General features: G+C 40.1%; 1 protein-coding gene across 1 annotated transcript; it reads left to right on the plus strand.

Moving 5' to 3' along the window:
• Positions 1-7,675: 7,675 nt before the first annotated feature.
• LOC117857748 (uncharacterized) lies at positions 7,676-26,286 on the plus strand. Its single transcript, XM_034740584.2, has 31 exons — positions 7,676-7,877; positions 7,958-8,080; positions 9,908-10,065; positions 10,918-10,962; positions 11,272-11,350; positions 11,429-11,502; positions 11,698-11,804; positions 12,162-12,347; positions 12,742-12,942; positions 13,037-13,241; positions 13,355-13,429; positions 13,523-13,875; positions 13,968-14,160; positions 14,260-14,488; positions 14,560-14,890; positions 15,506-15,692; positions 15,790-15,930; positions 16,013-16,274; positions 16,689-17,171; positions 17,436-17,938; positions 18,807-18,940; positions 19,068-19,249; positions 19,328-19,726; positions 19,806-19,931; positions 20,004-20,069; positions 21,441-23,227; positions 23,299-23,578; positions 23,745-23,978; positions 24,860-25,378; positions 25,458-25,590; positions 25,750-26,286. The coding sequence occupies exons 1-31, from the start codon at positions 7,809-7,811 to the stop codon at positions 26,004-26,006; spliced, it is 8,121 nt and encodes a 2,706-aa protein (XP_034596475.1). The 5' UTR covers positions 7,676-7,808; the 3' UTR covers positions 26,007-26,286.
• Positions 26,287-26,804: the final 518 nt, after the last annotated feature.

A 26,804-nucleotide genomic window follows, 5' to 3' on the forward strand; every position in this document is an offset into this window, starting at 1 on the left:
TGGGTCCCAGTGCGCATGAGAGGGGGTAGAGTTAGGATAAGTAAGAAAAGTTTTTCCGGGTGATTTTCGGGAAAATTCGATTTCCTTTAGGAAAGTAATTAGTTTAAATCCGTTTTACACCATTTAAATCACAGAAATTTCTAGGAGTGTCCAAAGTTAGTGAAACCAATTTTGTTAGGCTTGTTTTATTTTCCTTTATGCACTAAAATTTTTACACCCTAGAAAAATAATAAAAATTTGGGTATTTATTTAATGCCTTCCTTTTAAGGTAATTAAATAAATACTTAATATTTATAAAATATATAAAATATGAATAACATTTTCTTAATCACAAATTATTCTTAACTCATAGGAAAGTAGGTTTTCAAGTTAGAAAATAATTATAACTTTTTCTAAAGATAAAAGAAAAAGCCTTAAGGAGGGTTAAGTAAGAAAAATAAAATTGTGGGTTAACCTTTTTGGGTTTTTGTGTGTTGGCTTACAACTTTATCATGATAGGTTGTATAGTCCTTGTTGGCTTGCAACTTTATCATGAAGGAAAGTTGTATAGTCTTTTATTCAAAATTTTGCATTTCTAACCCCTGCATGTATTATGCTATAGATCCCGAAGCACCAGAAGGAGAATATTTGGAATTTTCAGAAGGACCTTCGAAGTTCGAAGAAGTTTTTGAGTTAGTCCCCTGTGAAGCCAACCCGTCAGAGAATACTAACTTTTTAAGCGAACAAGGCAAGCCCCGGTGCATTTATACTTATCTATTTTGGAGTCGTTATTTCATATGTCTAGTTATCGGTTATTTGCTTTATGTACGCACTAAGTCTCGGAGTTGTTTGAAACCTATTCTTGTGTATGTTCATGCCTTGCTTTAAGGACATCTTTGCCACTTGTTCAAACCTTAGAAGATAACCCAAGTCTAGAAATGCTTAGTTGCTTAAATGCTTGGTTTACCAACCTTAAGGAAAACTTTTGAGTCATACATGTTGCTTATGGAAGATAACTTGAAAAGTTGAAAGCGGACAGAAGCTAGAGATGTAGTTCTGTCTGCTAGATTAATTTGGTTAAGGCCCGATTCGTTGTCTTAACCTTTGATCAAGTGATAAGCATGTGATCACTTACTGGGTATGGGACCAGTAAAGCCCAGTAGATTAGTAAACTCTGTGATCGGGAATACTTCGTACCCGCGCTTGAGGTGCTGGAGATTGGCAGGGGTGTAGCCTGAAACTCACATGGTGATCAGGCCAGACGTGGGGTCCCATGTGGGGGTGCATCCCTGGGTCCAGGTAGTCGTATTCCTAATCATTGATTTTGCTAATCGAGAGGTTGTTAGATACGACCTGGACAGTCGTATAAAGCTGGTGATCAGGGTACTCTCCTGCATGATGTAACTAGATCCGGATCGCCGCAATTCTCGGTTATGAATGCACTTGATCACTGTTGAGCATCGTAGTATCAATTCATGCAATGTGTATACCTTTGGTTAATATTTGATGCGTGACTTAACATCTATGGTTGTTTTTACTTCCTGCTCATCATTTAGAATGGTTAGGTAATAACTTAACCCAAATAAAAGATAAAACTAAGGCATTACTCGTAGTATGTTTTTCGGCAAAAGTTATGTTAGCCAAACACACCCCAAAAGCTAGCATGCATTCCAAAGAAAAACTATTATATTGGTTAGTCGGGTAAGACTTGCTGAGTACCCCGTACTCAGGGTTTTCCCCTTGTGGCTATCTTTCAGAAGCTCCGCAGGAGTCTACAGAGGAGGAGACCCCGAAGTCCTTGGGTATTGTCCTGAGTCTCACAATACCCCTAGAAAAGAAGTTTTACATGCACATCTTCTCCTGAACTGTTTTTGTTTAAATCTTAGAACTCTGTCTAACACTGCATCGCTAAGTTTGTTTCAATCTATGTTCTGTAATAACTCGTACCTCTTATATGTATGTAAAAATGTAATGTTTGTTGATGTTATCCCATCGCGGATACTATCCTGATGTATGGCTATGAGACACGTCGTGGATCCTTCGAGGAGTCCTAGGGACACTCGACGGACTACCGGACTTATGCTGTTTTAGGTGCATTTCGGATAATTGCTGTTCCGACAGCGATTAGGCGCACTTAAACCAGCTTAAGTTGGGCGGTTCCGCCACAGCTGGTATCAGAGCCGTAGGTTGGGATAATCAACAGATATTACCTTTTAAAAATTGAGACTACATTAAAATAGTAAAAACAAGAGTCACAGGTGGCAGTAGTATTAACTGGTTGTTTGTTTTGCAGATGCTAACTGTTTGCTGCGTGTCGCTAGTATTCGGTAGTCTGTTATTTAGGGAGAGATTACGATGCCACCAATTTTCCTACGAGTGTGTATATGAGTCTGAAAGTACGTAGGAATCGTTGCATCATGTTTGCATTGCATGTTTTAAAAGTTTTGGGTTTGGTGAGTGCCGTTAGACCTGACCCCGTTTCTTTTATAGGATGTTTGAAGAAGGCTACACAGATAAGGATGGACGGACCCGCGGTCACTATTTGGATAAGCCGGGATTCGTGCAGTTGCTTTGGAAGACGCTACAAGAGTTAGGCTTCCACAACCCCCCGGAATATTATTGGAGAAAAGAAGATACTGGCCACAAACAATATTGCACTGTGTATGTGCATATTCCGGATGATGACACCCATCCCAATTGGCGTCTGGAGGAGGTGATGGAGTCGGGTTTTGAGTTCAACGACACCATAGAAAGGGCGGCTATGACTGCTCTTACTGAATTATGTGAGAACCACAAGGTGGAGGTAGGGTCGAGCTCCGCTCGGTTCTATCCTATCAAACATCAAGATGACGGAATCTGGAGGAGAAGGATTAAAGCTTTGAAGAACACTTCTCGAGTAGAGCACGATGTTTTGGTTGCTGCTGCTTCTGATTATATGACAGCTATGTACAACTTGCATCAAGCCTGTATCAGAGAATATTATAACCAGAGGCAGAAGAATGAAGACGCTAAGATGGAGTTGATGGGTGCCCGACATGATAAGGAAATGTACAAAAAGGCGGCGTTGGCAAGAGAGCATGACATGGAGAAAACAATGAGAGAACAGTCCAGAAGAATTGAGGATTATGAAGAAAAACTCAGAGTGATGCAAGGGTTTATTGAAGCTAGCAGGAGCATAACAGATAGAGCAAGGGAGGAAGCTGAATCAAATGTCAATAGGCTGGAAGCGGAAAGATTCCAACAGCTAGACGAGATCCTGTCACTTCGTCTAGCTTTGGAGGAGATGCAGGCCCAGGTACCTGCACAAAATATTGTCAATGTTCCACCGCCTCCACCACCAGAAGAGTCTCAGCCACCGAACCCGGAGGAAGCGGACCAATTAGTACCTGTGGTAGAAGTGGAAGAAGATCCGGTTCCACCTGCAGTTCCTGAGATAGATCTGTATGCTCAAGAGAATCTGGAGGGATTTGACGTGGATATGGAGGACGACTAGGGTGAAGCCCCTGCGGGAAATCAACAGTTCACTTGGGCCAATGCCAATGCTGATGGGCTAGATCCTCAGGGCTATGGACCCATGCAGCAATGGGGAGAAGAGGAACCAGAAGGCGGAGAAGAAGAAGAGGATCCTGAAGAAATGGAAGGAAACTCTGGAGTTAGCACCTCCGCATCTGATACTTCCCGCACTTTGAGCGACCCCGGGCCGGAGTCCGGGAGTGAAAATTCAGTCAATCAAGCCCCACCCGTCGCTCCCCCAGGGCAAACATTGATGACCGTAGACCAAGATATCTTGCAGGCAGCAATGGCTCGGCTAGGACTAAATGCCGAGGAACTAGGCATTTTCCCCTATGATGGTTGAAGTGAACTTGTCTGAAAAATGTTGTATATATTTATGTAAGATATGTGTGTTGGACAAGTAGTACGGAGGTTTTTGTAAAAAGTAACTCCAGGGCATGTATTATAAATAAGTATGTGTATAAGTATGGTTTATGTGTGATCGTACTGTGATGTGTGACATAATAGTGTGCAGGAAACCGTTGATAAATTGCACCCTAGATATTAATATCCTGTTTACTCTTGGCAGCATGACGGATCCCAGAGGACCACGAGCTTCGGGTTTAGGAGGTCAGGAGGAGAATTTACCAAGAGCACCCACGCTGGCAGATGCTATAGCCAGCCTTATGAACTCCGGGGCAGAACAGGCCCGATTACTCCAGATGATCGTACAGAACACTGGTAATGGTGGACATCGGCGGGATCCGGAGCGGGGTGTGTCCTACACCCAATTCCTGGAGACCCGTCCCCTTTCGAGAGGTTTATGGCTGTTCTGAACAAGTATGTTCGTAATCGTGCCCGTCTAGAACGAAGCATCGCAAAAGTATAAGGAACAGAGGAAGTCATTGAGTTTTGTGTTGACTTTATTGATGACCTAAGTTCGATTGGAGTCCTTGTATCATGCCATGAGGGGAGCTCAAGGGAAAAGACACACTAGGGAGGAAAGCTCGGATGGACATCGATGAGAGTACATGGCGTAAAGCACACTTCACGGTCCTGCAACAATCATCCCTGGTGGCTCCATACATGGAGGAGCACAAGGCTATTGTATGGTCCTCAAACCAAGGGAAGACTGAGGTCTGGATTACACGTCATCACATTGACACTTTCGCCTCTTGGTTGCAGCGACGAATGATGGGTGATGACACGATTGAACAACAACTAGCATGGTTGGCTAGGGGTCCATCTATCTCAGTATCGATATTCTAAGGGTACAAGATAAATGGGTACACATTTTACACAAGAGCTCAAGATCAAAAGAGCACAAACCAAAATAGTGGTGTTCGTATAGATGCAATAGACAACAATGAAAAAAAAGATAAATACTATGGTGTGATTGAGGAGATATGAGAACTGGAATATGGACCTTGAAAATCCCTCTATTTTAGTACTAATGGGTGAAACTTACCGGGGGAGGCGTAACGACAGACAACTATGGAATGACAATAGTGGACCTCAACAAGATTGGATATAAAGACAAACCATTCGTCATAGCCAATAATGTGACTCAAGTTTTCGATGTGAAGGACTGTCAAGCAAACCAATAAAAAGGTGCTAATAAGTCAGATGACCAGCCAAAGCGTTACATAGGGCCTGTTCGCTTCAGCTTATAAGCCGGCTGAAAAGCTGAAACGGCTGATTTGTTGTGAGAGGAAAACACTGTTTGGTGGCTGATAAGCCGGCTGAATAAGCTGAAGCGAACGGGCCAATAGTTATTAGGCGGGCGCTTGTTGGAGTTTCGCTAGAGATTCGGCGAAATCGGTCTGACCGGGTTCTAAAACTGGTCTGACCGGATCTCGCGGAGGCACTGCAAGGAGCGGCTCTGCGCGTTGCATGTTCGAGTGCGTTCGTGTGTTGGTCCGATTTTAGCGCCAACAATGTCATCCTCAAGAAGGTGTTGAACACTTCATCAAACATTGTATAGGATGAAAAACTTTCCCAGTTTCAAGTAATTGTGCTAATGTATAATGATAATTGCACAATTTCCCCGCAAATGTAGCAGAAAAAGAAAGGCGAGGCTCTTCACAAAAGACTGACCCTTCCTATGGAGTCATGTTATTGCTTTTAGCTATTGCTCCAATGCACATATAATGGAAGGGCATTTTCTTGTGCCACCAAGATGCAAATTCATTGTTGCTTTTGTCATTGAGTTCTCATAACATATGGGCCCAGAATGGAAGAACAAGATTTACTCATGTCTGAATGGAAAAGGAAAAAAATTGCCCCTACAATGTTTAATTAAAGAGTAATATGGAGTGTTGGTCCCAAACAAAAGAGGGCATGTATATTGATACAATGGTAAAAGTGATTTCTGATTTGTCTAAAAGGAGTAATGATATAATCTGTGTCAAAAACTTAAAATGTGGTACTATGAGCCTTAAAAGCCAGAAACTTTTGACATAAATTGGATCGGTGTCTTTTCCTTTGGTTCCAGTAATCGTTCATAACAAATTGCTCCCTATCCTGCTGTTGTTCTGTTTTTGCTTGGGCTTTGCGTTAGGTACTATCTTTGCTTGTTCACTGTTTTCGTGAAGTGTGTCTGTGACCTGGTTTCTTCCTTTGTTCTAGCTGCTTTCACCGGCTGGTGGAACCTGCTGGGGAGGTTGTTGTGAGTAAGTTTTTTTTTATTATCTCTATTTCAGCGTCGTTTCACGTGTTTAACTCCTGCCGGCACAGCCTTACTGTTTCATGGTTCCGACAGGAGCGCGGGTATCAGCCTTAACGTTTGTCACCTACCACTCCCTCCGTCCCAAATTACTATTCTCAAATTACTATTTGTTTAGGATGGAGGGAGTATTGTTTAATCTTTGTTTATTCCCTGTACGATACTTGTGTGGATGAACAATTCGAGGTAGAGCCGGTTTGGGATCTTTCGTGTCACTGGTGGAACCATGTGGAGGAGCGCGGGAGGTTTCTTTCATTGGCTCATGGTGCGTGCATTACCTATTTATTACTAATTCCTAGTTGTAGTTATGTAGACGGGCTGTCTGATCTGGGTATTCTAGTGGACCTATTTGTGCTTAAAGGAGCTTAATCAAAGCCGGCGCATGCTTCAGGAGTTGTTTCTTCAAGGAAACACCAGAATTATGATGTGTGCTCTTGTATTTTAGCTTTCCGTGGACTTCTGTTTTACCTGGTACTTCCTCTATCCTAAATTACTATTTGTTTAGTTTTTTCTAGACACAAACGAATAGTAATTTGGGATGGAGGCAGTATTATGTTATCCGAATTAGATAGCTTTTGTTTTGCTCCAGCTTGGGAGATTATATGAGCTCTAGCTACTCTCTTGCATAAAAATGGTATTGGCTCCAGATTGGCTGACAAAGCTTTTGTTTCTGTTCAGAAGCGGAGAAAGAAGACCCTGCCATCAAACTTCACCCTCAGGCGTAGCAGACGCATCGCAGAACTGCCACCAGAGTGATATTCAAGCGGCGACCATCGTCTGTCTCCGAGTTGGCTTTATATGCTGAGATCAGGAGAAACTCTCTGATGCCCTTATGGAGAGCTATAAGTTCGTGCGTTTGATAAACCTTTATGCAGAGAGCATATCAGATCCCTTGCTGCGCGCGTTGTTTGGATGGGAAGCACCACTTGGTTAATCACTGGTCGCTATTTTATGTCTGGATGATGATCATCGTGTCTGGATGCATGAGTCCACAGGATCTTTCTCCTCCAAGTTGGCTTTGATGGAGTCTTTGATGAGTCTTTGATGGAGTTTCTCCTTGCATCCATGAAGCCCGAGTGAATTTAGAGAGGAGGCTCATCTCTTTAATGCTTGGCTGGAGCTAAGCCGAGGTTGACCTTGCCGAGGAGCCTCAAAGAGAATATTTCATGCCGTAGTCCTGAAATACGAGAGACCAAACAATTCTACTCCTACCCCTCTTGAATTTTCTGAAAAAATACTACCGAACTTCTCCCACTTTTTGTTGGCACGACCGCACGAATATCAAATTCTCGAAATAAAACCAAAAAGCAACACGGGCCTCTGATCAAAATTCGGTTCCAAGCCCATTCACCACAGCCCACCCTCAGAAGGCCCGCAAAAGACCAAAAAAATAGAAGGCCCGCAAAAGACCAAAAAAAATAGAAGGCCCGCGTAACCGTTACAAGCGTCTTCCTCCTCCAGCCCCAACCATCCGCCACCGCCTCCCTCAAAACCCTAGGCCACAAATAAAACTGCGCCTCGCTTAAACCCGCGAGCCCTCGCATATGTTCCGCCTGCCCCCCTCGTAGCTACCACCCCCGCTAGAGCCGCCGCCCCCACCTCGCCGGCGGCCATGGCGACCCCGTCGCACGCGGCGGTGAAGTGCCTCAACACGTGCGCGTCCAGCCGCAAGCGCTTCTCGGTAGGCGTCTCCCCTCACCCCGAATCGAGCTCGCGGACGGGTTCTACGGGTGCTGATGTGCTCCGTGTTTGCTTGTGCAGTTCAAGACCTTCTCGCAGCGGGTGGAGGAGATCGACATCGATGTGTACCGCAGCCTACACGCTGTGAAGGCCGAGCCCTCCAGCGGCTCGTCCTTCTTCCTCGACGCCCTCATGGAGTGGAGGGTATGCTATTTCTGCTTCGCTTGCTTCATTTATTTCAATTTTTGCTATCCTTAAAATCCAGTTTGGAAGCAACAGGGGAGCTTAATTAGGTGCTTAATCCTTCAGGAAGAGTTGAACTGCCTTAAGTCTTGTTTGCTGATGCTGTCCTGTGCGTTATATTGTGTAATCTAGTCAGGGTTGCATCCAAGAAAATAGAAACAAGTGCCTTTTAAATTCCACTCAGTGTGGTGTGGACCTTATTCCGTCTAATTTGCTTAAATTTCTGATTGAAGAATTAGCAGAGTTCAAGGTTGTGATAGATAAACTTAGAATGTTGGGGGTCTACTTAGGAATTTTGGATTTGCTAGATTCTTTCTCATGCATAGGCACAGACAAAAATGATCTTACATGCTTTAATGCCCCAATTTCTTGCTTTGACATAACATTTTTTAACTTAAGTCCTTCAGTGTCAACAAGCAACACAAATTCGGACATCTGCTTTAGTAACTCTACCATGAATTTTTTTTTACAAGTTTCAACCACTCCTTGCTGCCAACCCCGCCCTCCCAAACAACTGATTGGCTCATCTTTTCTCGACCCTGTGAGAGCTGTTATCTTTCTACGCCATCATCCTCCATTGCCATGCTTAAGGTGCATCATGCCTCTCTGTGGTCACCTTTCTGGCTAATAGCCAGCACCATGGTTGGCCAGGTTTCGCCTGGCTTGTGTCTTGGTCCACCACTATGCATGACTTGGGTGAGTGCACTCTCGATTAGAATTCTACATTGACTGCTCCCACCACTGTTCTCGCTTTGCATCACCTGCTACTAACAAATCAACTCCACCACGGCTTCGCTTTAGGCTTGTGCTTTGTATGTCACAGTTCAATCAACCATCTAGGTCTATCATTCTGCTTGATGCATGGCATTGAGGTGCCAATATGTCAAGGGCAATGAACTCGTTAATATTTGTGGCCAATAGATTATGAATAGAGCTTAGAGGAGATTTGATTTTTTGAAAATTGATAAATTGAACTGAATATGTAAGTACACTTTCTTATAGACATAAGGAGTCCGTTAGGAGTTAGATCGGAAAGTAGACAGTTTTTATTAGCTATCTTTTTAGAAGGTGAAGAGCTAAAGTCAGATGTACTCCCTTCATTTTAAAATAGATTTGTACAGCTTTTACAATACTGTTTCATAATATAAGGCAATGCAACAGAAAGCAGGTTGAGTGAAAAGAATTCCTTTTCCTGTTCCCCTTTCAAATCCACACTCCTAGAATCAGACTTCATCTCCCTAGTCGCCATCAATGTATGAAGTCGGTGTAGGTTCTTTCCATGATCCTTTTAATTGCCATAGAGCAGATTGTAGATATACCCCACACCTAGTCCATAGTTGATGCTAATATGACCATGAGCGGTGCGTTGTGAGGATTGACACTGTGCCAAGGGTATGATTGTTCAGGAGGTCCAACACATGCACCAGCATGGCTCTCTCAGTCTAGTGATGGAGCCGAGTGCATGGTATAGGCTGATCACTTTCAGCAGATGTGTGATGTGGGCTGGCTGGGAGCATATCTGTAAGGGGTTCTGAGTTGAATTGTTGCTAGTTTTCTGGCCCTGACAGATGCCCTAGCTGGGCCTGCTTTGGCTAGTGATGGAGGTTAGGCCTTGATGTAGGTCAAGCACAACGTGTGGGCATGGCTTGTGCCCAAGAGGAGCACATCTGGAAGGGGTTTTGGGTTATATCTAGGCCTACTGAAATTAGTTATTTTTATTGCATGTGGATGGTTGTAGATAATTATTGTCACTGCCTTAATTTTGTTCCATTTCTCATGTTAATCCAGGAGCTTAATACTGCAGAGGATTTTATCTCATTTTATGAGGAGATGATACCATTGGTACAGACCCTACCTCAAATTGTATTGCACCGTGAAAAGCTCTTTTCTGCGCTTCTACTGAGAGTGAACATGAGTGCGAGATTGTCCCTGGAGCCAATACTCATGTAAGTGTATCATGGATTTATGCACTTAGTTGAATGAAATGACTTTGAATCTTTCTGGTACTTAAATGCTACGCTGTCATTGCCTTTCCTTATTTGTTTGGTTTGGGTCACACATATGTGAATCATTCATGATTGGTGAAGTTTGGGGTTTTTGTTCAATATCGTGTTCCACAATTTTGAAAAAGTTATCTGTATTCTGTATATAAGATAATGAGAAAAAAATTGGAAATAGACTCAAGGTTGTCATGCTTATATTTGATGATCTGCCAAAACTACAGGAATTATCATCCTTGATTGTTCTGTTGGACAGTAAATGGAACCTGCATGTGTCAAGCCTGTGCCTGTACTTAACTGTAGATGTTTTGTTGGATCTGCATACAACTCATATGAGTTAAAGAAAGCTAATTTTAAGCCACATTATGCTGTCTGCAGTTCTTTTTGTGTAAACTGGCACGGTTAGTTAGGACAGTTCTTTTTGGGTAAAACTGGCACGGTTAGTTTGGCCTCAGTTTATTGACGACTATTTGGCTGCATACATGCATTGTTTTCTTTGATATTCTATTAGCTAATTATCTTTATTTTGCCCTCTTGTGATCCTTAGTTTTGAACTATTTATATCTTTGGTTGAATAGAAACCATAATTAACCTGAATTTATTTTTTTAAATTCTTTTATTTTGCTTCTGTCAAGTTATCGACTCCATATGCTGTATCTTGGAGGATTGGAATTTCAGTCTCACTAGGTTACTAGTGGAACACTAATTTGTGTTTAATGTTGAATAGATGTTTGGTCTGTGGTTTGTTACTGATTTAGTCACTATTGGATGCTTAAAGGGTTCCTTTTTGGCATGCAGGTTGATCACAGCTCTCTCCAGGGACATTCTAGAAGATTTTTTGCCGTGAGTTCTAATTCAACTAAATTACTATGCAGTTATTGAGCATGGCTGTTAGTCTGTAGGGTTATACTGCTGCATAGGCCCTGGTCGTTATTTCTTGCTTGGTTTAGTGTTTGTATCAAAGATGATTACCTTGACCTAGTTCTTCCCTACGGTCTAGATTAAATTAACCTAAGAGGAATGTGTTCTCCTTCTCTATTGTTCTGCTGCAAGAATTGATTACGAGACTTTGTTTTTCATACACATTGAAAGGTTTTGAAGGTCCTTACTTGTAAAACGCTTTAACCTTCTTCTCTGTTTTATTGATTACAGCTTTCTAGGAAGACATGCTAATGGCATTTTAGCTCTCCTTAATGATGGTGGTGATCGTGATCCTGAAGTCCTGGAACAGGTTGGTCTGCTTAGTGTGGTTCACAAGTCTTGCTTGCAGTTGAGTAGCACAAGTCATATATGTTCTGTTGTATTTCAGGTCTTCACATCTTGGTCATATATAATGATGTACTTGCAAAAATATCTTGTGAAAGATATTGTCCAAATTCTAAGGTGAGTTTGCATCTTTAAAAATGAGGTCTAGGTGAGTTTGCATCTTTAAAAATGAGGTCTTCCTATGCTATTGGCTCAAACCTCATTACATGGCCTCTGCTCAAGCTTGCATTGTTGTTATCCTATAAAACCTGCATTTGTTGATATTCCAGTTTCAGCCATCTAACTGACTGCTCATTTTTATAATTGTTGAAGGATCACAGCAGCGTTGAGATACTACCCAAAGGATTATGTTAGAGAATTTATGGCTGAATCAGTTTCATTTCTGCTGAGGAATGCACCTAATAATCAGCTAACACAAGGTATTTTTCTTTTCTCACTTATATTCTTTTACTGAAGTATGTACGGAATAGGCAAACATTGAGTGGCAAATTTTGTATGGACTAATATTGCTCAGATCCATTTTTCCCTTTTCTCCACTGGCTTCATATCTTGTGCATCTAAAAAATGTTATCTATTTGCAAAAGCACATACTTCTAACATAGGAAGAACCCTTTTTTTCGTATAGATTCATGTCGTGTAGTTTTATGACTCTGCCAATTAAGCAGGAGTCTAAACCTAGCTACCAATACGGTAGGTGGGCTGCTAGGATGATCATGCTTATTTATGATGAGGTAGCTGCTTTATTTCAACTGACATTTTTCTTCATTGGTTCTTAGGTTTAATGAAGTTTCTATTTGAGGCTGCTAAAAAATCATCACCTGTACGGATAGACGGGGTGATATCTTTGTTGTTGCATGTCATGAAAGGAACTTCTACAAAGCTCCACTCAAGAGCTGGGAAAGTCTTGAAGTTCTTGTTGAGCAAGTCAACTTTTACCACTATCCATGATAAATTCCCTACTGGTCAGATAACCTTCTACCTATGACATGTAGTGATTTTCTTATACATCAGTTGCACTGCCCTTACATTCCATATGCTCTATCTATTGCTTGTCTTCATTGGCGCACCTCATTATGTGTTGCGTTATGGTTTAGCTGAATTCATCAGTGCCTTATACGATTCATAACTGGCTTTAGCATTCTCTATGTCTCATAACTATAATGCAGGGCCTAACATCATTTTCTTTTGTATAATCATGTCAGGCAAAATCTGTATTATGTTTCATAGCCATAATGCAAGGTCTAATATCATTTTTTTGCATAATCATGTCAGGCACAATCTATATTAACAGCATCTCATTTTTATACTTTATTGCTGTTCTTCAATAATGTAACCACTGGATAGTGCAAAACGCAGGGACTTCTACTGTTCATGAGGTCATGACGGGGCTGATTCAAAGATTATGTGATGAAGTGGATCCAAAAGAATTGCCGTTGATATATACTTGTCTATTTGAAGAAATCAACGACTGCCTTAAGGATGGCTGTTTGGAGCATTTGAAGTGCTTGATTGATTTTCTTTCATTTGCTTTACATAAGAACCAAAGCAATGTGTTCGGTCAGATTTACCATTTCATTGTCCATATGCTTTCACTGCATGAATTCATTGCTAATTCAGATGATAATTACTGGATCCTTTTATCGTTTGCCAGATAAGGTGAAGATAATTGAACTTGTTGAGTTGCTGGTTAGTAGATATGTGTTACCTGGTAACAACATAGTAGAAGCTGCTTCATCTGAGGTGCTGGGAAGTATTTTGGACTTTCTGCTGTGTGTTCTGGATGTTCCAATCATTTCTGGCAATTTATCAATCGTATCACCCTTTTATGTCCCAGTGTTTGAACTAACGAATCTGAGGTAAAATTTTCTTGCTGGTAGTGTTTGTTTACTTTGATAATTCCTGGTCATTTCTCCTTTTTTTTCCAAATGTAGTGATGTAGCACTTAACACCGTTTTCAACTGTGTTTCAGTGTGATTGTCTTTATAAAGAAACTTTTGGCAAAAGGTCCACAAATTACACAATATTTTGAAAGCCAGATATTGAGGTATGTAATATATACTCTTCTATTACTTACAAGATAATATACAATCACAATTCACATACAAAAGGTTTCACCATGCAATTTTATGCCTTGTAGTGCAATGTGCAATTTTCTTTCAAGTTCACCGGAAGAAGTTCTCTTTATCCTTCTGAATTTCTTTAAAGGATCACAGAAGCAAATAATTCTTCATAGCACTGATGCAAACCATCTGGATTCAGTGGAGAAAGTGTGCAAGTTCTGTGAATCGAAATTCTCTTTCTGGATAGAATTCTTAGATGATACAGTCAACATTTCCAATCAATCTAGTAATCAGATCAGTGAAAAGGAAGCTGCTATACTGTGGGGATCTATTTGTTGCTATCCTTACATAAATGGTGTACGTCAAGATGGTTTGTCACTGTTGAAGAAGTTAATCTGCAACTTCGATCGGTTGCTTGAAGTGGGAGAAGGTGATTTTCTTGAAAATTTCTTTAGTTTCTTACAATATAAGCACCATAGCTAGTCTTTCTAACAGTCATAAATTCAATTGACTGACGTGCAGAGAACGTGAATGGTCTTCCAATGACTACCTGGAGAGGTTTAATTGGTGCAGCATTGTCATCATACTGTGAACTTTTGCTGGTTAACACAAATATAAATTCAGAATTAAGTTTTTTCATATCACTTGCCAAGAGTCACAGTACATGCCCACAAGTACTGTCTGCTGTAGCCGAGTATTTGGATTCCCTACAAGCGTAAAGCTGCACCTCCAGTTTAATTCTTGTCTTCTTAATTTGTTTGATTCAGGCAATTTTTCATTCTTCATTTTTTTTTCTTTATGCTTCTTTGAGCAGGGTAGCATCCCTTGAAGTGACAAAAGAATTTGATCCACAAAATCTCTTGGATCTGTTCTCTATCTTTGCTGTCAACTTGAGCAGTCCAAACAAGGATGTCCGGATTTTAACATTGAGGATTCTATCATATTTTGTGAAAATGGACCAACGTCTAGGCACAAATGAAGAGAGACCACACAAGAGACAAAGAACAGAAGATTCTGGAGAGGAAACAGCTAAATACACTAATGTATGTCTTGTCAGCTAATACTTTTACTTGCTATTTTGCTGGCGTTGCTCTAATGTTTTCCATTAAATCAGGTTTTGGATACCCTTCTGAGTGTTGAGTCAACTCCAATTTCAGTATCTACTAGCAGGAAAATTGCTATCTTCATTTCTCGGATACAAATGAGTATATCTTCCAAGATGGTTCATGATGATTACATAACTTCTCTCTTACATGGTCTTATTGGCATATTATACAATAGATTTAGTGATCTGTGGCCACCAACGCTGGATTGTCTTGCTGTCCTTGTTAGAAAACACAAGGAGCTTGTGTGGAGTCAGTTTGTTCAGTTTGTTGCAATTCACCAATCAAAAGGTTTGACTGTGAAAAATCTGGAGAAGCTGGAAGCTGCAACCCAACCACAGTGTATGTATCAGGCATTTATCTAATGTTCCTTTGGCACCGTTCTTCTAGAAACCAACCCCTAAGCGCCCTTACCCAAACACACCTTACCCCTTCGTTACCGTTTGTGCATGTCCTCATCCTCTACATGCATTTATTTGTCCATTGAGATGCTCTTTTCATGTCCTGTGCAGCCATATTACCAGTTCTATTTAGAAGTTCTTGACACTCAATGGGGATTTGTATGAGATTTGAAAGGGTGCATTTGTAGGCTGTGCGGCGGTTGTATTATTGCCAAACCGTTTTCACATCGGCACATAAGCTATGGTTTTGGTGACAAAGTTCTGGTGTGATATGCAAGTTGACACCTGATGATCTACTGTGAATTTATTAATTTGTGCTCCCTAACTTAGTGTTTTGCATGCTTCTACATTAATAATGTAGTCTCTCTTGTGCAACTTGATTTACATTAATTTGTTGACTCAAACATTTTTGTGATTTCCATGTAATTGGCCTAAAATGCTTGGTACTCATTATGGAAAGCAACAGATACGAAGCAGTAAGGGTGGATGATGTGTACACTTACATTCCTTGTGTCCATTTGTACTGCTGTTTCTTACTCCATGTTTGGTATTGCAGCTATTTTTGACTGCTTCAGCTTTTATCTTGCTACGGACTTTGATTGCACACCGGTTGAGACCATGGCTACCTTGTTGCTTCAATCCCTTCAAAGGATTCCTGATGTTGCTGAGTCCCGATCTCGACATCTTATACCACTATTTCTAAAATTTATGGGCTATGAATATGATGATGGCAGCATCTTTAGGTATTTAGTTGATAAACTATCTTATTTCTGCAGTTTATACTTGAATTTGGAAGTCCAATCCTTGTTGATGCAATTTTTGAACTTCAAACTTCTGCAGTGCTGATTCATATATGCCTGAAAAATGTAAAGGCAAACAATGGAAGGCGATTCTAAAAGAATGGTTGAACTTATTGAAGTTAATGCACAATGCACGGTCGTTATATCAGAGCAAGGTTCTCCAGGAAGTACTAACTACAAGGTTTGCGAATGAATTAATATATTTCTTGTTGCAGCCTGCAGGTGAATTATTAGTTGTGTATTAATTAACAATTTATTCCCAGGGTTCTTGATGACAGTGATCCTGACATACAAGCAAAAGCACTGGATTGCCTATTGAACTGGAAGGATGAATTCTTGACCCCATATAGTCAAAACATTAAAAATCTGATTGACATTAAAACTCTTCGTGAAGAGATGACCACATGGGCAGTTTCACATGACTCCTTGTCAATTCTGAAAGATCATAGAAGTCGTGTTGTTCCTCTGGTTATCCGTGTGTTGACACCGAAAGTAAGGAAGTTGAAGCTACTTGGTTCTCGCAAGGTTTGTGTTTAGTGCTGCTTATCTATCACCATAAGTATTTACTCCCTGGAATCGATCAGTCGAAATAAAAGATGTTTTAGGCTTGATGCAAAAGCCTATTAAAGAATGACATTCTCAGTGTCATTGCTGATTTTCAGTTTTCCTGCCTGCATGCATGCCTTATTAGTTACATTTGAGTTCTAGTATTGGTTGCAATATCGTCGTTGTAGGCTATAGCCCCATGTATGCAGCACGGACTAGGTGCTCAGATTAAAATTTTGCGGATATGTGCGCTTAATTAAAACAAATACAGCCGCTTTATTATGCCTTGGCCTGTGTGCTGACCTTCGAAACGTCATTCTTTAACAACTGGAGGGAGTAGTTTATCATTTGCTGCTTGTCTGACTTTGTCATTATTTTTTTGCATTCTGCCAGCACGCAGGTGTCAGTCATCGAAAGGCAATTCTTCGTTTCCTTTTGCAGTTTGATTCAAATGAACTTCAGCTCTTTTTCTCGTTACTTCTGAAGTCCTTGATCCCTGGCAGCCTCCAGCTTAAAATATTTGGTTCTCAGTCTGACAACCCACTTGGAAATGTCTCTGACATTATTGGAACTTCAACAGAAATTTGTATAGAGAACTTTACATGGAAAAAGGCAAATGGTTTTCTTCATTTGGTCGAAGAAATTTTTGGTACTTTTGATATGGCACACATAAGTCCATTCCTTAATGTTTTATTAATCATTGTTGCTCGTTTGCTGGAGAGTTGCATGCGGAATATCAGAAGTGCTAGTGATGGGAAATATGGTTGCAATCAATCAAATGACCATGATGATGGCGGCCTGGCAAATGTTGAAGTGGGTAATTCTGCAAATATGAATGAATGCCCTAAAGAAATCCATGGAGCAGACCATACAGAGGTCTGTCATATCATTGCCTTTATCGATTCTTTCAGTTTTAATGTAGTGCCATGTATCATATCGTTTCACATAACTCCCAAAATAGCTGGTACTCTTGTAATCAAGGTCAGAATGCCATGTAACTGAACTAACCAGGGTATCTAATTTTTTAGGGAAAAATTAGCGCCATCCTTTCTTCTTATCATTAAGCTATTATGCATTTTATTGGGCAAGTGTTCATATCTTCTCGTAGCTAACTGCATCAGCAACCTCATTCTGTTGCAGGCAGTGTCGATCAAGCAGTTGAAGCAGTTGGAGTTGAAGCAGTTGAAGGAGTTGAAGCAGTTGAAGGATCTGAGGTCTTTGTGTATTAAAATTGTCTTCTCAGCACTTAGTCACTATGAAAGTCATGACTTTGGAGAAAACTTCTGGAATATTTTTTTCTCTTCAGTGAAACCTCTGGTTGACTGCTTCACACAAGAAGCTTCAAGTAGTGAGAAGCCAAGTTCATTATTTGCTTGCTTCATGGCTATGAGTCGGAGCCCAACATTAGCACCACTACTGGAGTCAAATAATCTTGTACCAGCTATTTTTTCTATTTTAACTGTGAAGACAGCTTCGGGATCCATCACCTCTTATGCACTTGAGTTCATTGAGAATCTATTGAGGTTGGATATTGATTTGGAGCAGCAAGATGACAATTCAGTGAAGAAAATTCTTGTTCCACATATGGATGTTCTTATCCATAGTCTCCATGATTTTGTTAATCATCGCAAAGAGCTTAACAGGTTACTCATACCACTTATTTAGTAATACTACCTCTGTCCAAACTAGATTTTGTCGTGGAATGCAACGCTTGACCACTTTGATGCACCAAAGTACTCCCTCGTTTTACCATATGTTTTTCCATCGCTTTTGGGGAGTACGTGGTAGAATACGTCCATTTAAGAATCAAAAGTATAGTTATTGTGACGTTTTCCACTCTACCACTAATTAAATGCCTGCAATGTGGAAGATTAGTTGTAGCATGTTATTTAATATTGTTATGGATGGTCATTTCACACCAACTTTCTCTTGGAATTACCACCTCCAGTCAAAGTTGACATTTCAGACAATATTGTTTATTTGCATGTATGTGGGAGTAGAATTTTCTTGGTTAGTGGCTTAATGCATATGGTGGGCTATGGACAAATATAGGGAAACAGAGGGAGCCCATAAATTTGTCACAGGAGAATCATCATTAAAAATACTTATATATCATAGACATTTTATCTTTGTTCTGTACATAGGAAAAGTACTTGTCAGAGTTGTGGATCCAATGCTGTGTCTACATCCTAAAACAACAAATGAAATATGCTGTATATAATATATGTAGAGCTTTTTTTATAATGTTTTTATCATCTATTATGATAGTTAAACATCTCTTATGAGAGACTCAGGACTTCAAAGCCATTTTCTTAGATGTCTGTTAAGCAAGTGCATTAATTTTCTTATAATTCGTAACTGCTTGGGTCGTATCCTCTGTTAAAAGTTTCGTTCAGCGCTGCATCTGTTTTGGTGTGGTTATCTCTTCCGACAGTGTTTACTGCACATTTAGGAGCATATGTTTGTGACATCAAAAGCATGACTTATGTCCTGCACTTTCAACGTGTACAGGAAATCTGGTACATGGCTTGGGCAACGTGAACTTAGATTGTTCAAATTATTGCTAAATTACATCACAGACGAAGCTGCAGAGAATTTCATAGACCTTATTCTTCCTTTTTTCAGTAAGAAGGATTTGAACTCTGGTGAGTCTTTTTTTAGTAAACCTTTGTGCACATTAGCATGCATTGTAAATGATTATTCATTTTTTCTTTTCATTTGGGATTGTCCAGCAAACTTGACATGATCTGCCATGGTTCTTTAATATTGCAGATGAGTGTTTGGAAGCACTACGTGTTGTGAGGGGAATAGTTCCAAATCTAAAATGCAAGGTACCTGCAAAAGTTCTAAATGCACTGAACCCATTACTTGCGACTGTTGGATTGGAACAGCGGCTATGCATCTGTGATATTTATGATGGGCTGTCATTGCATGAATCTTCAATGTCATTTATGGTAATTCTTGCTCTATTTGTAATGTCAACTTTTCCACGTTGCATGTTCCTATTTCACAGTAATTGGTATTTTTCACAGGCTGGGTTAATACGAGATCTGAATGCAGTTTCGACATCAGAACTTGGTGAACTAGATTATGACACAAGACTTAATGCCTATGACAAGGTTAACCCACAGTTGTTTCTTGGCCTGACAGAAGAGCATGTGGGCGCCATACTATCTCATTGCGTGTATGATATGTCATCTGAAGAGTTGATTTTTCGTCAAAGTGCATCCAGGGCCCTGCAAGCTTTTCTGGATTTTTCTGCCTCAGTTATGAATAATGATGAGTCCAAGTACTCTATTGAAACTGCTGATGTATCTGGAGAGAACAACACCAGAAACATTTGCACAAGGAACTGTATTCAGAAGATACTAGAAAAAACTTACCTGCACAATATGGGAGTAGCAATGGCTAAAGATGTATCAATTCAAAAGGTGTGTTTATATTTATTCTTGTCCATATCGTAGTCTATGATATTATTGGTTGAAAGGCTGAAAATAATGTTGTATTCAGGAATGGATTATTTTACTTCGGGAGATGGTCTTCAATTTTAATCATTTAGCATCCTTAAGCTCATTTAGGCCTCTCTGTAAAGAGGATATGGAAGAGGATTTTTTCCACAACATAACTCATTTACAGGTAATTTACTGATTCAGTTATCCCAAAGGCCAGATAAAGGAGTGTAAAACTTATTTATATTTACTAATGCAGGCAGGTAAAAGATCAAAAGCATTGTCACTTTTCAGACAGGGAATCAAGGAAAACAACTTTTCGGAGGTAAATGTTAAGATAACACTCCAGCTGATGTTAGTATGATATGTGCATCGTATGAAATTAAATTGGTGATGATTGATCATTTGTTACGGATGTTGATTGAACGTTCAAGTCATTGTTTGGTGGACCCGTGATGTGAAGTAGAAGTTTATTGCCTTTTGGTAATTAGTTACCTTGTCTCTTTGCTTTCAGACTAATATGGCTTTTCACAATTTTTTATATGATAGTGCTAAACAGTAATGTGACCTGTGGGCCTATATTTTTCCCTTTACCTTCAAGAGCCTAAGAGTGTGGTGTGGAAGACCTGCATTTTTTTTTTTGAAATCTTACAACACTGTAACAGTGTACAGAACTATCATCACATGATGCAGCAAGAAGGTTTATCTTCTCAGGCAGTAGGATTCTATGTCGTCCAATATTGTATTAACAAGTGCTTCAAAGGAAATATTTTAATTGTTGACTACAGGAAAATGTGTTATTATGGCCATCTAGTAAGCACTCAACACCTAGAAAATGAGATATGTTCAAAGTGTCTACATTTTTTTAGAAAGAAAAACAAATGTATCTGTTTCGGTTACAGGGATTGTTTGACACAGCTCCCGCTCCAGCTCCAAGATCCATGAAGGATTTGGAGTTTGTAGAATAAAATAAAGTGGTTTAAACATGTGTTTTTAAAGTAATAATAAAATTGCTTAACTTCAACATGCTCACAGCTCCAGGAATTTCTGGAGCTAGTGCAAATTTCACATCCAGGGGCACGGGCGTCCTCAATTGTGAATTTTATCATGTTAAGTGTTTCAAAAAGTCATCGAAACATCAGTATGTAGCACACATAAGTTATGTATAGCTGCAACACTTCAGTTTCAAATTCTTCCTAGATGTCAAGAAACAGAACAGGCATTGCTCATCATGTGCTGACCATAACAAATGTTTTTTTTAATCTCGAGCAAAGATGAATTTGAGATTGAACTTTGGCAGGTTTATGTAACTTTGTGTATTCTACATACATGATTTTTTTTTAAAAAAAACATTGCGACATGTTGGGTTACCTATATTTATGTAAAGGGAAGCTCAAACCCCAGGGCACCAATGAATTTCTGTTCTGGAGCTAGGTATGACAAGCTCAAAAGAAATCTTGGAGCTAGAGCTATGCCAAACAGGGTCAATGTTTCCGCCGTTGGCTCTTGTGTTTGCGTAAAATCTCTTGGAATGTTGTGATTTTATTGGTACTTTGTTTCATACAACTATTAACTCGATATTAAGTTGTGCAACGAGTGTCCAATGGACTGAATTTGTTCTACTCCCTGTTTGTTTATTCATTTCTATTCCCTGTTTGTTTATTCATTAACATTACTTCTTGTGCTGTCATTTTAGGATATCACTATGAAAGTGTTTGTTCCACTATTTTTCAATATGTTTTCTGACGTAAAAGCTGGGAAGGGTGAACAAGTCAGAGATGTATGTTTGGATACGCTATCTGCTGTCGCCGCCAATGTGCAATGGGAGCACTATAGAACAATATTGACGAGATGCTTCCGAGAATTGAGCCTTAAGCCTGATAAGCAGAAGGTCATATTGAGGTTGATTTGCTCAGTGTTAGACGCGTTCCACTTCATGAAGCCTGCAAAAGATGCCTTGGGAGATTCTGATGCAACAAGTGAAGATACTGATTCTTCAATTACATTCTCTTTAACTGCAGTCTCTTCTGATAAGCAAAACTACCTTCGAAAGGTAGTGTTTCCACAGGTTCAAAAGTTGTTGGGGGCAGATCCAGAGAGAGTTAATGTCAACATAAACCTGGTAGCACTGAAAATACTTAAGTTGCTACCTGTGGATTATTTTGAGGCACAACTTTCGAGCATCATTCATCGAATCTGTAACTTCCTCAAGAATCGTCTTGAAAGCATACGTGATGAAGCTAGGTCTGCTTTAGCTGCTTCTCTGAAGGAACTTGGGATTGGGTATTTGCAGTTTGTGGTCAAGATATTGAGAGCTATACTGAAAAGGGGCTTTGAGTTACATGTTCTGGGCTACACACTTCATTATTTGTTGTCAAAAAATATAACTGCTGATATGAATGGTAAGCTTGACTACTGTTTGGAAGATCTGTTGGCAGTTGTTCACAGTGATTTATTTGGAGATGTTGCTGAACAAAAGGAAGTTGAAAAGATTGCCTCCAAAATGAAAGAGACAAAGAAGAGAATGTCATTTGAGACTCTTAAGCTGATTGCTCAAAGTATTACATTTAGGCAACATTTGCTGAAGAAGCTAATCTCACCTGTTTCTTCACATCTTCAGAAGCAACTTACTCCGAAGTTGAAAACACGACTTGAGATGATGCTGCACAATATAGCCTTAGGGATTGAGTGCAATCCATCTACTGAAACATCAAACTTATTTACTGTTGTGTATTGGCTTATTAAGGATACTACTACAGGAAGTGAGTCTGAAAGCAAAGAGAATACACAATCCGGTCCTGGTCGAGGGAGTTCTGTAGGATTAAACTTCCCTGGCCTTGGTGAGAGTGGATCACAAAATTCTTATATACTTACCAAGTTTGCACTTGACTTGCTGCGTAATCGTCTGAAGAGCATCAAACTAGATAAGGAAGATGAGCAGCTCCTAAAGATGTTGGATCCCTTTGTAGACCTTTTGGGAGAATGTCTGAATTCCAAATATGAAAGTGTCCTCTCAGTTGCTTTTAGGTGTCTTGCCTTATTGGTGAAGCTTCCTTTGCCATCTCTCAGGGACAATGCAAATATTATAAAAAATGTGCTTATGGACATTGCACAGAGAGCTGGAAACTCCAATGGTCATTTAGTCACATCTTGTTTGAAGCTACTTGCTGATCTACTTAGAGGATTCAGGATTTCACTTTCAGATAATCAGCTCCAGATGCTTGTCCATACTCCTATGTTTGTTGATCTTCAGACAAATCCTTCCCCTGTTGCACTATCACTTCTGAAGGCAATAGTCAGGCGAAAGTTGGTTACCCATGAAATTTATGATATTGTAGTTAAGATAGGAGAGTTGATGGTAACAACGCTAACTGAATCTATACGGCAGCAATGCATTCAAATTCTGCTACAATTTTTTCTGAACTACCCACTTTCTGAGAAGCGCTTACAGCAACATATTGACTTTTTCTTGGCGAACTTAAGGTATGGATATCCATGGCTACTTACTTAAACATCAAATCTACCCTGTATGCTAACGCAATTGAAAATTGCAGCTACGAGCATCCTTCAGGAAGAGAAGCTGTGCTTGAAATGCTCCATGACATTCTTACAAGATTTCCCCAGAGGATTATTGATGATCAGGGTCAAACTTTTTTTCTTCATCTTGTGGTTGCTTTAGCGAATGAACAGCATCAGAATGTGTCTTCAATGATCCTTAGAGCAATCAAAAAGCTGTTAGAACGCATTGGTGATCAGGGAAAGAGCTACATTTTTGAGTATTCGCTTTCATGGTACACTGGTGAAAAACAGAGTTTGTGGAGTGCTTCAGCTCAGGTTACCATTTAGTAGCATTGTTGTATTTTGCAAGTAGTAAAATTTCATTTCACCAAAAAAAAAGGATTTCTTTTACACTTAGCAGTGGACTAGTGTGTGGGTGGTTGCAGTTTGCTTTTATATTTAGGTGGCATTGAAGTACTTTCCTGGTTCTTGTACTTTACAGGTCATTGGTTTACTTGTTGACGATCATACATTACGAACGGGCAAACACCTTAAAAGTATTCTGGCTGTTGCTAAAAAAATAATGGAATCATCTGCTGTTGCTTCTGGAATATTACGATCAGGCTTATCTGATGAAACTGTCCTGCCACTGTGGAAGGAGGCTTACCACTCTGTTGCCATGATGGAGAGGTTACTTCTTCGCTTTCCAGAGTTATATTTTGAGCAGAACATGGAGGTATGATAACTGTTGTGCCCGACTAATATTTCTCATTGCAGATGTAGTATGATCTTACTATCGTTTTGAATTTGTAATAGCTGTATTGTTTGCTCGTTTCTTGGAGTAATTTGGCAGTCCCTGTTTTTCCCTTCATAATTCTATAAATGAAATTTTCCTTTTTGGGGATGGGGGGGGGGGGGGGGGGGGGGGGGGGGGGGCGGTATTGGGGCCCTAGAACCCACAACCTGCGGGTTCATGTTTATAGCAGTTACTAGTGAATTTCAGACTTTGATTTGTGATTGCACATAAGGGGGTGTTTGGTTCCATGGACTAAAGTTTAGTTCATGTCACATCGAATATTCGGATGCTAATTATGAGGACTAAACATGAGCTAATTATAAAACTAATTACACAGATGGAGGCTAATTCACGAGATGAATCTATTAAGCCTAATTAATCAATCATTAGCAAATGGTTACTGTAGCATCACATTGTCAAATCATGGACTAAATAGGCTTATAGATTCGTCTCGCAAATTAGTCTCCATCTGTGCAATTGGTTTTGTAATTAGTCTATGTTTAATACTCCTAATTAGTATCTAAACATGCGATGTGACATGAATTTTAGGGCCTCCTAAAGAACCAAACACCCCCTAACTTAAAAACACTGCTCAATATATCCAGTGCTGCCAAACAATCGTATTGTGCCATTTAGCATTCACAGCTATGCCTTTTACCCATTTAATGCAATTTATACAATTGAGACACTTTTTACTATTCACTTATTTATACTTAGGATCTTGGATTTTTTTTATTCTTAAACATACTTTTCTTTCAAGCCTTATAAACTGGTCATTTCCGTTGCGGTCTCAAAGTTTGTGACACGGTTATAACTTGCAGGAATTATGGATAATAGTATGCAAGTTGCTGATCCATCCTCATTCGATGTTGCGTATTATTTCAAGCTCTCTGGTAGCATCGTATTTTGCTACAGTTGAGAAGAGGAAACGTGAGCAGAAATCGGTTGCTACATCATGGTTGCTAGTTCAACCAAGCAGGCTATTCATAATAGCTGTTTCTTTCTTGAAACAACTGAGAACTGAACTTAGTGATACTACAGCAAATAATCTGATCGTACAGAATCTTGCATATTCGATCTGCAACCTGCATATGTCAATTAGGCAATCGACCTCGACACATCAGTTTTGGTCTAGCGTTAGTTCTCATCATGGTGCCTTCCTTGAGGGTTTTGAATTGCTTGGTTCAAGAAAAGTAAAGAACATGTTTCTTCTTTGTACTTCAACAACTACTGATGTATCTGTATCAAGCCTTGACAGTAGTGAAGAGCCTACATCTTTGTTAGTTTCTTCAATCCTAAAGAGGATGGGTAAAATTGCAATGCAGATGCAGGATACACAGGTAAGTTCCATTCCATCAGATGTCATTTTCCTTGTATGTTTCTTGGTATGTAATAATTTTCCCCCCTATCCATGTGTAGACAAAGATCGTGTTCAATTGCTTCCGCATGATTTCATCAGCTCTTGGTTCTGAAGAATCACTAACCTATGCTGATCACTTCTTGGCTCCATTGTATAAAGTTTCTGAAGGATTTTCTGGGAAAGTTGTTAGTGGTATGATATTTGTCTCTTTTTTCTACCCCGTCTTGCTAGTGACCTTTATTCATTTTCAGCATATATATAAATTGCATAGTATAGACATGTTCAGTACGAGCTTTTTTCTCCCCCCCTGTCTGAGCTTATCTGAATACAGTATTTCTGTTATGGTTTCAGATGAAGTCAAGCAACTGGCTGAGGGGGTGCGGGACAAGTTACGTGATCTGATTGGTTCCGAGAAATTTGTTGAAGTCTACCAGAGTGTTAGGAAGGGCCTGAAATATAAGCGGGACAGTAGAAAGCAGGCGCAGAAGGTTATTGCAGCCGTGGACCCGGAGCGGCATGCCAAGCGAAAGCAGCGCATGGCAGCCAAGCACCGGGAGCATAAGAGGAGGAAGATAATGGCAATGAAGATGGGCAGGTGGATGAGGTAGTTTTGCTACTCTTTGTATCAGCCCTGCTGGATCAGCGACGAAGGAAATTTTGAATTGTGCAGTCTTCATTTCTCGACTGCTAGTTCTTCGCTCGAGGAGTGCCAGCAGGATTTTTTTCGTTTTTTAACGTGAGGCTGTGCCGTCCCAGTTTTTTTGGTGAGCTACTGAATCCAAAGTGTATGGCGTGTAAGTTATAGAAGAGGCCAGGATAAGATGCGATTTGTAGTGGATTTCTGGGGAATGATAGGTTATGTTATATTTAAATGCTGCGATTAGATTATTGGAGTGGTATACTGACACGAGCGCAGATTGATGTCACCGAGGTGTCTTGCGCTAGAAACAAATCATACGTTTATAAGTAAGCTACACACGATATGTTTCTATGCACAGGTCGATTATGGCGTCCTCCAATTCCAGGATTAGACCCTAGGAGAGTTGATCTGTACACCGCGACAGAGCCAATGCAGTGGGTTCTCCCATGTCGCGGGTGCGGGGGGTCGATCGGAAAAAGGACGACCATAGGCCCTTCTGCGCTTTTTTTGATATCAATCACAAAAATGCAATGGTAATAAAAAAATTGTGGATGTTGATACATCCGTAAGACATGAAGGTTCCTATATGCAATGTTGATTTGTACCTGCCTAAGTGCGTTTTTCGTCCTTCATTATGTACTAGCAGAAATGTCTACTAGCAGAAATGCATTTCTGCTCCTGCATTATTGATGTTATTATTCGCTTATTCCTAATATTTTGATTTCGCTTTACAATATATTGGTGCGTTGTCCTTAGTAGTCCTCTC

This window comes from Setaria viridis, chromosome 5 (genome assembly GCF_005286985.2).
Source record: "Setaria viridis chromosome 5, Setaria_viridis_v4.0, whole genome shotgun sequence".
In the NCBI taxonomy this organism is placed as follows: Eukaryota; Viridiplantae; Streptophyta; class Magnoliopsida; order Poales; family Poaceae; genus Setaria; species Setaria viridis.

What these genes read in the sequence shown, in the direction of transcription:
- LOC117857748 (XM_034740584.2), top strand. Translation starts at nt 7,809, where the DNA reads ATGGCGACCCCGTCGCACGCGGCGGTGAAGTGCCTCAACACGTGCGCG. An exon ending in ATTCTAGAAGATTTTTTGCC is followed by an intron (nt 10,963 to 11,271) that starts GTGAGTTCTAAT and finishes TATTGATTACAG; the next exon opens with CTTTCTAGGAAGACATGCTA. An exon ending in ATTTTGAGCAGAACATGGAG is followed by an intron (nt 23,979 to 24,859) that starts GTATGATAACTG and finishes TATAACTTGCAG; the next exon opens with GAATTATGGATAATAGTATG.